At 52.0% G+C, this 12,656-nt stretch overlaps 1 protein-coding gene across 1 annotated transcript; it reads left to right on the top strand.

Annotated features, from left to right (window-relative positions):
• The first annotated feature begins 5,084 nt into the window (after window positions 1–5,084).
• LOC122387343 (interleukin enhancer-binding factor 3-like) lies at window positions 5,085–11,709 on the top strand. The gene is made up of 3 exons (XM_043377459.1): window positions 5,085–5,105; window positions 6,378–6,561; window positions 10,919–11,709. Exons 1-3 carry the CDS (start codon window positions 5,085–5,087, stop codon window positions 11,080–11,082), a joined length of 369 nt encoding a protein of 122 aa, XP_043233394.1. The 3' UTR covers window positions 11,083–11,709.
• The last annotated feature ends 947 nt before the right edge of the window (window positions 11,710–12,656 follow it).

The raw sequence follows: 12,656 nt of genomic DNA, 5'->3' as shown, positions 1-12,656 counted from the left end.
TGAGTTCATTTCGTACACCTCTGTTGTGATTTTAGCCCGCTGGTTTTGTGTCCGTTATAGGTCGGACTGCGTTGCCATGCCGAGCGGGCCCGCTCGGCTACCCGTGACCCGCTCTGCCGCCTGTGGCCTTGTGTCGCTTAGACAGCCAGCGAACTGCGAGGCCCAGAGCAGGCTCGAAGTCGACTCATTGAAGTCACCGGAGCCCCCCCCCCCCCCACTCCCCCCCCAGCCGACAGTCCGGTGCGGCGCTCAGTGATCGGTCTCAGTAGCCGGTCACGTGATCAATTAGCGGCGGTCACCTCTGAGTAGGGGGTCGTCACCCCTCCCCCGCGGCGGCGCGTGGCTTAGGAACAGGCGGCCGGCGCGCGGTGAACCGGGTCAGGTCAGGGCCCGGTGCCAGTGTGAGAAGACACAGCTGGCAACAACCAGGTGGGCTAATTAAACAGGAGCAGGAGCCGTCAACAGCCGACACTTCTGACACAGGAACAATGCATACCGGACAATGAAAATATGTGCTTTAAAGTAACACAAACTTTGCACTGATGTTCCATGCCACTGAGCATATGACTGGCCGATAATGGAATGGAAAGTCCTGCGAAGCTATTTTTATCCTAGCTGCACTTGGCTATGGATGCGCTGCAAACAACCACAAGGAATGAGCCTAGTGAGCATAGGCGTAGGAACAGGGGGGGCCGGGGGGGCCATGGCCCCCCCACTTTCGGAGGTGGGGGGGGGCCAGCAATGTTAAATGGCCCCCCCCACTTTTTGCTGACTTAAGTGTCTGTCTGTACCTATAAGTGCTACCACCCGGTAACTTGACAACAATTCAGCTTGCCCTTTAATGAAGATTCCCTTTTGTTTCTACAGCGTCATTGACCGCAATTTCCTTCACTCAATGAAGAAAACCATATCAGAGACAAGACTGTGGGTCCTGGTGACAGCATTTTGTTGAATACGAGGCACGGGACAGCGAGCACTGAAAAGGTATAAGACAATACTAGCACGGTGCAGGAGAATGCGTATACAAACGACCAACGCTTGACCGGATCTGCTTGGGGTCGGCATAGTTCGTCAAAGGCGTACTAGCTGGGGGCCAGGGTGACCATGCCCCCGCCTCGGCTCAAACAGGCTGGGGGCCAGCAATGTCTGTATCTGCCCCTTCCCTTCCACTTTCAGTGCAGTGGCGGTCGCAGAGGGGGGATCAGGGCCATGCCCTTCCCCCCTCCAAAGGCTTATCAGGGGGCCATCATATCATTTGCCCCCCCCCAAACAACCAACGGGCCCCCATGGGCGTATGGGGCTCTGGCCCTTATTCGATTGTCACGAGGCTCAAGAATCCCACGCTAGCTATTAACAGCTCCCAAGCCAGTCTTTGAGGGTCCTACACTGATCTTGGAGGGCACTTCAGTGGCGGCCAAGCGCCGACATTGACCGCTGAGAACCCACATTGACCTCATTTGAGGGCCCCTAAACCGGCCTCAAGGGCCCAGTCGGCGTCTGAGGGCCTCACACCGGCCTCTGGTGGCCTCATTTCTGTCTCTGGGGTCCCAAGACTAACCTTTAGGTGCCTCTGAGGGTCCTGCACTGAATTCTGATTTCTGAAGACCCGATGCCGGCCTCTAAGGTCCGCATCGGCCTCTGAGGGTCCATCTTGGCCTTAGAGGTCCAACGCCGGCCCATGCCGGTCTTTTAGGGCCCCACACTGACCTCTAAGGGTCCATGCTGGCCTGTAAGGACCCGTCATTAGCCTATGAGGGCATTGTACGGGATTCTGAAGACCTGATGCCGGCCTCTGAGGCCCATCTTTGTTTTTGAGGGTCTTCTGCTGGTCTCTGGGGTCCAACACCGGCCCATGCTGGTATTTTAGGGTCCCACATTGACCTCTAAGGGCCCTGCACTGGATTCTGAAGATCCTATGCCGGTCTCTAAGGGTCCGCATCGGCCTCTGAGGGCCCACCTTGGCCTATGAGGGCCTTCCGCTGGTCTCTAGGTTCCAGGTCCCGCCCATGCCGGTCTGTTACGGCCCCACACTGACCTCTAAGGGCCCATGCTGGCCTGCAAGGACCCGCATTAGCCTCTGAGGGCCTTGCACTGGATTCCGAAGACCTGATGCTGGCCTCTGAGGCCCATCTTGGTTTTTGAGGGCCTTCTGCTGGCCTCTGGGGTCCAACACCGGCCCATGCCGGCATTTTAGGGTCCCACACTGACCTCTGAGGGCCCATGCTGGCCTGTAAGGGCCCACATTAGCCTCTGATGGCACAAGTCGGCATCTAAATGTCTCATCCTGCCCTTTGCAGGCCCTGTACTGGTCTCTGAGGGCCTCAACCCTCACCGGCTGATGGGGGGGGGGGGGGGGGCGGCGGGTGCCGCCCCTCCATAGTTTTTTTTTTCGCGATAGCTCCGAACACGCCGGTGATACCTAGAGAGCTGAAGCTTTGCATACCTGACCTTTGAATCAAGCCGGATCTTTTGACACCAACCGCATTTTCGCGTCAGATCAGGTCACTGACCCATGAGGTCATAAGTGAACCTCTGCATGGTCTTCAGATGTCGCAACTTCGCAACGCCCTCACTGCCAGAGGAAATTTCACAGGGAAATGAACCTTGGAGGACCTAGTATCCATTAGGAGTCTCACAACTTGTACATCTCGGATTTTTCCTAAGGTCATTTTCGTGACCTCACCATTAGGTATAAGTCAATGGGGATAAACTGAAAACTTTTCTGGCGCCGTAAACGATCTTCAACTATCTCAAGCACACTGAATCTTTCATGCACTCCTTGCAAGGTTCGATGCGTCACTTTTGCAATGTTGACCTTGCGCGACGTCATTTATGAAGTTATAAGGGTCATATAAGTTTGTCGTCAATAACTACCGATCAAATTGAGCTAGCGAGTCGGGGAAGCCATCAATGGACTCAGGAAGACCTGCCGAATCGAATGATATGCGACATGACCTCCTTCGACCAATTTCGTGACCTGGGGGCGCTGACCTGACCTTGACCCGTGGTCAACACCCTCAGTTTACCTCACCCAAACAAAAAGTACATCATTCGACGCGCCTGAGAGAGGCGAACACGATGCTGGCAAAATCGCGGCTCTGCGGCCGTTTTTTGCGAAGTTATTCACCAAAAACGGAACCGTGCCTTGAGGCACTTGACCTGACCTCAGAGGTCACCGGTTGACCTAGAACCTTAAAATTGGGTATCGATCTCTGCGTCTTGTAACGGCGCACACGCTCGTTTTTCCGCGACGCGCTAGCTCAACCTAGGGCGCAACGGCGAGGGGGGTCGTACCCGCCCCCCGCCCCCTCGGCCGGCGCGTATGTAGAAAAACTATAGGTCCGGTCATGCGAGGGTTAAACTGGCCTCTGATGGCCCAGACCGACCTCTAAAAGTCCCACACCGGCCTCTGATAGTCAATCAGCCCAGTTGCAGTGGTCGCTGATATAAAACCTCTTAAAAACGTTATAGGTCTGGCTGAGCCTAGCTGGGCCGTTCATGCTGATTTTTATAGGTATATTGAAAAGACTCGCTTTGCACGTTTCACGCTTGCTCGTAATGAAAAAGTTGCTGGATGCCTCTGGAATTTGCATGGGTGCCAACGGCTGCGGAGGACAGGGGAACGCGTCCATCAATTTGAGTTTATGGACGGGAGTCTCCATGAAATTTTAACCAATTTTGTTTTTGTTTTTGTCTCGATTTTTTTTTTTTATCTCTGATCATGTTTGCGAAAACAAAGTGGTCGAAATCCGAGGAGAAATCGGATTTTGGGGGTAGGTTAGGTTTTGGACCTCTGGGACCTTGGCCCCCCCACTTTCGAAAACGTTCCTACGCCTATGCTAGTGAGCCATGCAAACGGCAAGCCCCAAGGAAAACCTTGAACACTAGCCTGAAAGTTATTGTGGGGGCATGACACTTAGCCGCTTCTTCATCCATGCATAAGGAATATTTTCCAGGAATCAATGGTATCATTAACATCAGCCACAAGACATCAGCAATGTAAAAGCACATTTTAGGCTTCGGGCTGATACGAACAAATTAATGTAATGAGCAGCTAAAAATTAAAATCTACTTGTTCCTATCGTGGCAGTCCGGTGGCACTACGTCGAACTTCATGGTCAAATAAAGGGCATATAGACACAAGAGGGAGGGGGGAGAGAGAGAGAGAGAGAGAGAGAGAGAGAGAGAGAGAGAGAGAGAGAGAGAGAGAGAGAGAGAGAGAGAGAGAGAGAGAGAGAGAGAGAGAGAGAGAGAGAGAGAGAGAGAGAGAGAGAGAGAGAGAGAGAGAGAGAGAGAGAGAGAGAGAGAGAGAGAGAGAGAGAGAGAGAGAGAGAGAGAGAGAGAGAGAAGAGTGTGAAGTTGTCCCATGGTGCCTTGACACTAGCATAGGAGTTACATTGCATCACATGAAATAGTCGATCATCGGCCGCTGCGAGACACTGCAAATAACAAAAGTACCCACACCAAAGACCCGTGGCCGCCACAGCCCGCGGCCGTGTAGCTCTGTAATGACAATCGCTCCCGTGTATTGTCATTGAATGGATATTTATGCCGCATGCAATAAGGCAATGAATGCGACTACTGATTGAGTAAAAAGTCGCGCGATATCATCGGTTGTACAGAGCCGATGGGCAGATAAGTTTTAGCGGGGTGGTCGCTGATGGTGACTGGCCCGCTGCTGGGGCTGGTCGGACGCGTGATTCGATCACAAAAACCCGAGCTGGGGCGACCGGCGGAGCTCTGCAGAGCCGTCCATCCCCGCGGCCCGCCGAGACGGGCAGACGGCGCGCCGAGGACCTCCAGCCGTCGCATTCCCTCATGACCGGTGGCGCTCTCATTCCGTGGGGGGGGGGGGGGGGGTGACAGTGCATCACGGGGGGCCGCCGTCCCCCGCCGCGGCTGAGGGGGTGAGGGGGGGGGTGTAAAAAGTGCCCGGCCTCGCGGCGCGGGGTCACATATAAGCGACTGATAGTGCACACCGGGCTGGAGTTGGTTAGCGGGGTCGGACCGAGCTGGAGGCAGAGGGCGGTGGAGAGAGCAGCGGGGGAGACAGAGCGGCCCGCGGCACCGACAGAGGAGACGACATGGCGTGGGCTCGGACTACCGTGAGTATATACCTACCTACTTCGGAAAATCGGCTCAGAGGGTAGGCGATGGAACAGGGAGGCATTCGTGGCCGCAAATGACGTCAGAGTGACGTCATGGTCTGCCGTTTTCGACAAAAAAAGGTTTCGCGAGAACAGCTGTCAGGCCTATAGTTTTGAAGATACAGAAAAACGTTTAAGGCATAAAAGGTGTAGAATTATCAGGGCTACAAAACTTAAATCTCCGAATTTTGAATTTTATGAATTTTAACCCCCAAAAATAAAACAATTTTTTAAAAAATATAATTGCCAAAAAATCCAAAAGGTTTTTCGATTTTCGAAAAAAAAAAACGGAATATATGTGTTAGCCCTTACCGACTTCTATTCACATACCAAATTTCAGATCGATCCCTCTTTTTTGGCCAAGTTAGGTATAGCAAAAAAAAAACTTCAGAACTGATGACGTCAAATATTCAAACTCAATGTTTAGCAATTCTAGACAACGTAGCGCAAAACAAAGACCACCATTAGACTCGCCGTGACGAGCTGCATCGAATCAATACCCATTTTATGCAAACATATTAACCTTAAAATTTTACCTTTTTTGACCTGACATTGACCTGCCCTCCACCAGGAAGTGACCTACACCGTTCCTGATGGTCTTATGACCAGCAAAATTGATTGGAAATGAAAAAAATGGCCATTAAACATGCATCGCACAGCCCTCGTAAAATTGGGCTCATGTGCTGACTCTTGGTGACCTGACCTGTGACCTGACCTGGTAGGATTATCAGTGACTTCTTATAGCAACTTATGTACCAGGCAACTGACGCCCTATCGAGAAGATGATTTTCGATAAAATGCGTTTTACTCGATGTTATAGCGCATTCCCTATAGAGGACCCACGAACGGCAAAACATTATATCTTTGACCTGGCCTGTGACGTCATCGGTGACCCTGTGGTCAATGAAATTGGAGTTCCCTTAACAAATCGGACGGGCTTTCAAACGCTGTTTCAACTTCGCGGATCCGCCCAGTAGCTTCGGAGATACGAGGGGTAGGGGGCAAAAATAGCCCCCCCCACCCCCCCAACAGACCCCACCAGGGCTCGGGTTACTATTGGTTCATTTCATTTGTCAAATATCAGGACTCAGAATGAAAAAAGTCCATTGGGAAAGACACGTAAGTGATCATTCTTGCAGGTTTGGTGATCACTATAAAATAATATAGAAAGTAAGTATCACCGGCAGTGGCCTCTCAGCACCTTTTGACCTCCCCCCCCCCTCCTTACAGGTGCTGTGCTGCGCCGTGATCGCCACACTGATGACGTCACGCGCATCAGCTGGCGGCCGGAACAAGAACTTTTTCCACGGGTACGGCGGCCCTCCTCAGCACTTTGTCAAGCACGCCTACACGCGGCACTACTACGGCCTGGGCCACGCCGTGTCCAACTACCCGCCCTTCTGGCTGTACGACAGTGAGTACACCAATACGGACAGCAAACCCACCGCCACGCCGTGTCCAACTACCCGCCCTTCTGGCTGTACGACAGTGAGTACACCAATACGGACAGTAAACCCACCACCACGCCGTGTCCAACTACCCGCCCTTCTGGCTGTACGACAGTGAGTACACCAATACGGACAGTAAACCCACCACCACGCCGTGTCCAACTACCCGCCGTTCTGGCTGTACGACAGTGAGTACACCAATACGGACGGTAAACCCGCCACCACGCCGTGTCCAACGACCCGCCCTTCTGGCTGTACGACAGTGAGTACACCAATACGGAGAGTAAAACCACCACCACGCCGTGTCCAACTACCCGCCCTTCTGGCTGTACGACAGTGAGTACACCAATACGGACAGTAAACCCACCACCACGCCGTGTCAAACTACCCGCCCTTCTGGCTGTACGACAGTGAGTACACCAATACGGAGAGTAAAACCACCACCACGCCGTGTCCAACTACCCACCGTTCTGGCTGTACGACAGTGAGTACACCAATACGGACAGTAAACCCACCACCACGCCGTGTCCAACTACCCGCCCTTCTGGCTGTACGACAGTGAGTACACCAATACGGACAGTAAACCCACCACCACGCCGTGTCCAACTACCCGCCGTTCTGGCTGTACGACAGTGAGTACACCAATACGGACAGTAAACCCACCACCACGCCGTGTCCAACTACCCGCCGTTCTGGCTGTACGACAGTGAGTACACCAATACGGACAGTAAACCCACCACCACGCCGTGTCCAACTACCCGCCCTTCTGGCTGTACGACAGTGAGTACACCAATACGGACAGTAAACCCACCACCACGCCGTGTCCAACTACCCGCCGTTCTGGCTGTACGACAGTGAGTACACCAATACGGACAGTAAACCCACCACCACGCCGTGTCCAACTACCCGCCGTTCTGGCTGTACGACAGTGAGTACACCAATACGGACAGTAAACCCACCACCACGCCGTGTCCAACTACCCGCCCTTCTGGCTGTACGACAGTGAGTACACCAATACGGACAGTAAACCCACCACCACGCCGTGTCCAACTACCCGCCCTTCTGGCTGTACGACAGTGAGTACACCAATACGGACAGTAAACCCACCACCACGCCGTGTCCAACTACCCGCCGTTCTGGCTGTACGACAGTGAGTACACCAATACGGACAGTAAACCCACCACCACGCCGTGTCCAACTACCCGCCGTTCTGGCTGTACGACAGTGAGTACACCAATACGGACAGTAAACCCACCACCACGCCGTGTCCAACTACCCGCCCTTCTGGCTGTACGACAGTGAGTACACCAATACGGACAGTAAACCCACCACCACGCCGTGTCCAACTACCCGCCCTTCTGGCTGTACGACAGTGAGTACACCAATACGGACAGTAAACCCACCACCACGCCGTGTCCAACTACCCGCCGTTCTGGCTGTACGACAGTGAGTAAACTTACAGCATGCAAATTTCCCATACCACGGTGCCAATCGTCCTTCCTTACAATATCTATAAATTTTAGAACTAGCAAGAAGCATAAGTAGTAAAGACATCACAAGTGTCCTATTGCCAGCTATGCTTGACATTTTGTTATCCATACTCTATGGCTTTTTTCAAGGCATCACCATAGGCGCGGGAACGGGGGGGAGGGGCACCGGGGCACCGTGCCCCCTTTGATTCTGGGATTTTAACATTAGCCTATTATGGGCGTTGCATGGAAAGAGTGGGACCAACAGTCGGCAGTGTCCCCCCCCCACCTTAATTGAAGATGTTCCGCCGCCAATGGGCCATAAACGGCCCGTTCAATGCCAATTTTACGTCATCCATGTAAACATAGTTATATAGCTTGGCAGAACATGTCACGCTGGCAGTTTGACGTTTTCTATAGTTGAGCTATGCATAAAATACCTATATGACTATACACTCGTATCAAGGGTATGAAATCGGTTCCGTTGAGGCATAGCTAGCATAAATCTGCAATATACATACTAACATTAGATCGGTCAGAGTTGTGTTAAAGCCGTTCGTACCGCGCCGCTGCGCTATGTGACGACACACGGCAGCCAAACGTATAGCTGATGGGAACACTGCACCCGGCCGCCGATGTGCGGACGACATTGCTGCTTCATTCACGCGTGCCGACCCAGCCGCGCAGTGCTCATACCACCCGCATACAGCACGGGCAGTAAAAACTGGCCCCGAACTGAGGCAGGCAGCTCGTCAATGTTACCTGACTCGTCCCTAAGATGACGTCAGTGTGACGTCAAAATATGCGTGGGTCATTGAGTCGGAATGTAAACGAAGACTGACATCTATAAGCCTCCCATTGAATCAGTGCGTGGGGCTCGTGGTGAGCTTAACCAACAAACTACAAACCAGCAAACTGGGTCCACCGCTGTTGGTCAGATGTAATCCGCACGGCCAGTAGAGCAGCCCATTCGTTATAATAGCACAATGCACATGTTTTTCTGCTGTGAAAAGCGTTGCACTAATTGCCAATTGGGTATTTCCAAACAGCTTCCGGCCGCTGAGGCAATGTCTCATCTTTGAGCTCTGCTGCCTGATTCGCACAGAGGTCTTGGAGCCAGCAGAGTTAAATATTTACGGACATAAAAAAATGTCGTAAAAGTGGGGGATATATTTTTTTTTGCTTCTTCGTGGGAGTCCCAATAACCGTAAAAATCATCCTCTTCAGTATTGTCTTCTTCGTTGCTTGCTGGAAGGAAGCTGCTTTACATTTTACGTGAAAAACTATGCACCACAAGACCGGGGGAAAAAGAGAGAAATCCGGTTTCCCGTTTTCTAGTTGCAACCACATACATGCATGATTCGATTATGCTTACGAAATCAACGCACTCAAGTCATAATTTGACCATGAAAATTGATTTGAGTACGAAAATTGATGGTGGAAACAAAGACAATGTCAACGTCATATGTGGTTATATGAATTATATACATGCATGCATATAGTCATTATTTTGTAGTCATTGGAATGATATGAATGCTATTCGTCTGAAAGACAATAAAATATACAGAAGTTCTCACTTGATTAACGAACACTTGACGAAATAATACATACCTTGACACCATCACCGAGGTAAAGAAGACAATTTCCTCTTCACGCGTGGCCATTGAATAAATGCGTTGTGTCAATATTCAATAACCTATCATATACTGATTTATTGATTTCAATATCTGTTTACGTTTCCCGGAGCAGTCATGAATCGATAACAGGATACTGGCTATGAATGGATGAGCGTGTTGAATACAGTGACTCCAAACGCAGAAATGTGTGTGGAGTCAATCCCGAGAACGGAGAGTCGGGGCCGTGCTGCGGCCGTGAGCAGCTGTGCCCAGTGCCCACTGAGCCACTGAGCGCCAGAAAGGCTCACCTCAGTGTGATCCGATCCTCACCACCAGCCCTCCGATCGGCCCACGTGAGCCCGGTACCGGCCGGCGCCGACCGGGTGCGTGCCCCGTGACCTGACCTCGATCGGCACACCTATCGGTGACAAAAACCGGGAGCGGCGGCCCCCGACCGACCGGTATGTACCGGCGCGGAGCCGGGCACTCACCAGACACCCCGGCGCCCCCCCCCCCCAGCCCCCTGTTACCAGCCGGGGGTCACCCTCAGATATCGACTGAGACCACTGTGCGGCAGCGGCTGCACTGGTCTCCCGGTAACCGCAGCCACCAAAACTTTGGAGAACGTCAGAGATAGGTGCATTCGTGCAGGCCACGAGTGCAGAAAAGGAGGCCCGCCTCGGCCGTGAACCAGGCTTACAAGCTTGCACGATTATTCCTCGGGGAAAGACGGAATTTTCCGAAATTCGGTACCTGAACAATGTCTCTTCAGTCTTCAAGCCATATTAATGCAAATTTCATTGAGCGCCATCCTTAAAAGGGTCGATGTTAGGAGGCGGGAATGCACCATGCACTGCAAGCGATGGACGGGACGGAGCGCTCAGAGCTTGGGGAAAATAATCGGTCGGTAGGGCACAGCGGAGAAGACAACTGCGCGGATGCACACTCGTCCGTAAACTTGATGAACTGTGCATCACTTGGGTCTACTGAATAACAAACGCACGCCTGTGAATTATCAGGAATGCAGCTCCAATCTTCCGTTAGCACTTAGCTCCATCAGGAACTCGAAACTCTACAAGCGGCTCTCTTTCTCTTTCTTTCTTTCTCTCTCTCTCTCTCTCTCTCTCTCTCTCTCTCTCTCTCTCCCCCCTGGTCTGACTCTCCCCTCTCCCCCGACAGACGGTAAGAAGGCTGCCTCTCTCCCTCTCCCCCGTCTGACTCCCCCTCTCCCCCGACAGACGGCAAGAAGGGCGGCGGTAAGCGGCGCGGTCGCGGCGGTAAGAAGCGGGACCGCGGCGGTGTAATCGTCGTGAAGCACGGCGGCTACGGCGGCCACGGCGGCTACGGCGGCGGCCACGGCGGCGGATACGACGACTACGACTATTACGACGACCTGTACTAGGCGACGTCACCAGTACAGGCGCGTCAAATGACTTCATCAGCACCAGTGCGACTGGGTGACGTCCTCAGCGCGTGGTGCCCTGTGTTTGGACTGAGAAGTGCCCGGCTTGGTCAGCTGTCCACGCCTTTGTCCATGGGCAGCCGTCTGGCCCACTGATGGGAGACTGAAAAAAGCAACTGAAGCTGTCAGTTGTGCTCAGCGACACTGATTTTAATTAGGCGCTTCTAGTCGGCATACAGACATAGCTCCGCAGACGTATACAGGATTTGTAAGGAATGTTGTTTTAGGTCATATTTTTGCTTCGTAAAAAGTACCTTTTGTAGCGAGAAGTGCTGCAAAGTGTAACTCTGCGTGTGACCACTGAAGCCTTGATGTATGACTGCAATGTGTATGCAAATATTTAGTGAATGCTTTATACTGCCGGCTGCCGCTGAACACACCCTATTTTGAGTGCAAGGCAGTGCTGGGCGAGGTGGTGCAACATCAGGCGATGAACATTGCACAGTGAGGGGTTATAGGTAAATATTTATACGAACCTTAGCTATAAATGACAACGTATGTATTATGTATTTGTACAAACACAGTTAATAAATTCATTTAAGAAATAAACCACAATGGACGGGAGAGTATTGTGGTGTGGACGGCGCTGTAGGTAAGGTAAGGTGGAAGGGTGTGGACTGAACAGGCAGTGGTTACTGAGGGACATTGGGTGGGGGCGGGGCGATAACCAATGTACCTACAGGGGCAGGGACAGGCAATGGTTACTGAGGGACATTGGGTGAGGGTGGGGGCGGTAACCAATGCACAGGGGCGGGGACAGGCAGTGATTACTGATAGAGGTCGCGCACACATCCACTTGTACTAGAGGCGGGACTCGGCTAACGAATGCCTCCGAAAAAATCACAGCGACCTTCTCCTCGTTTAAATGTATTTTATGTCTCGCTCGACTTGGAGCTCATTTATAAAAGAGTGATTTCCGATTTTAAAGAATTTCCTTCAACATTGTCGAGGCGGCAAAAGTCATTTAAATACCTGATTAACCCGGCGGCCGCTGGGCCTCCGCGCCACCCGCCGGCCGCTGGGGGGGGGGGCATATAGTTGCCCCCCTTTACTTCCGCGGCGATATCGTCGCAACGCGAAGAGATAGAGAAGCGAAACTTTGCACACATCTTTCTGAATACCTAGCCGAGGTTGTGTCCAAATTTGGTGTCGATCCCATTTGAAATGACGTCACAGTGACGTCATAAGTCAAATTATAGATTTGCGACTCTCAGTTTCCTCACGATACATCAGGTATATGGGACCGAATATAAAGGGCCGATTATTGGTTAGGAACTAGATGGAAGTGTACTTAGATGTTTTAGGATGACAGCAGGTGCTGTCTAGTTCATTTACAGTTGAGTTTCATGCTCAGCGTCATCAGAAACGGTCCATATCGGAAAACGACAAAACTTTATGACGTCACTGTGACGTCATCTTAGATGCTACAACCATCAAACTTTCTTCAAACATTGCCTAGGTATTCATTTGAAGCTATGCCAAGTTTCACGTTCGTAGCTCATCAGGTGTCGGAG

This window comes from Amphibalanus amphitrite, unplaced genomic scaffold (genome assembly GCF_019059575.1).
Source record: "Amphibalanus amphitrite isolate SeventyFive unplaced genomic scaffold, NRLGWU_Aamphi_draft 000283F_arrow, whole genome shotgun sequence".
NCBI lineage: Eukaryota > Metazoa > Arthropoda > Thecostraca > Balanomorpha > Balanidae > Amphibalanus > Amphibalanus amphitrite.
The sequence above is the reverse complement of the archived record's forward strand: the minus strand, read 5'-3'. Positions and strand labels throughout refer to the sequence as shown.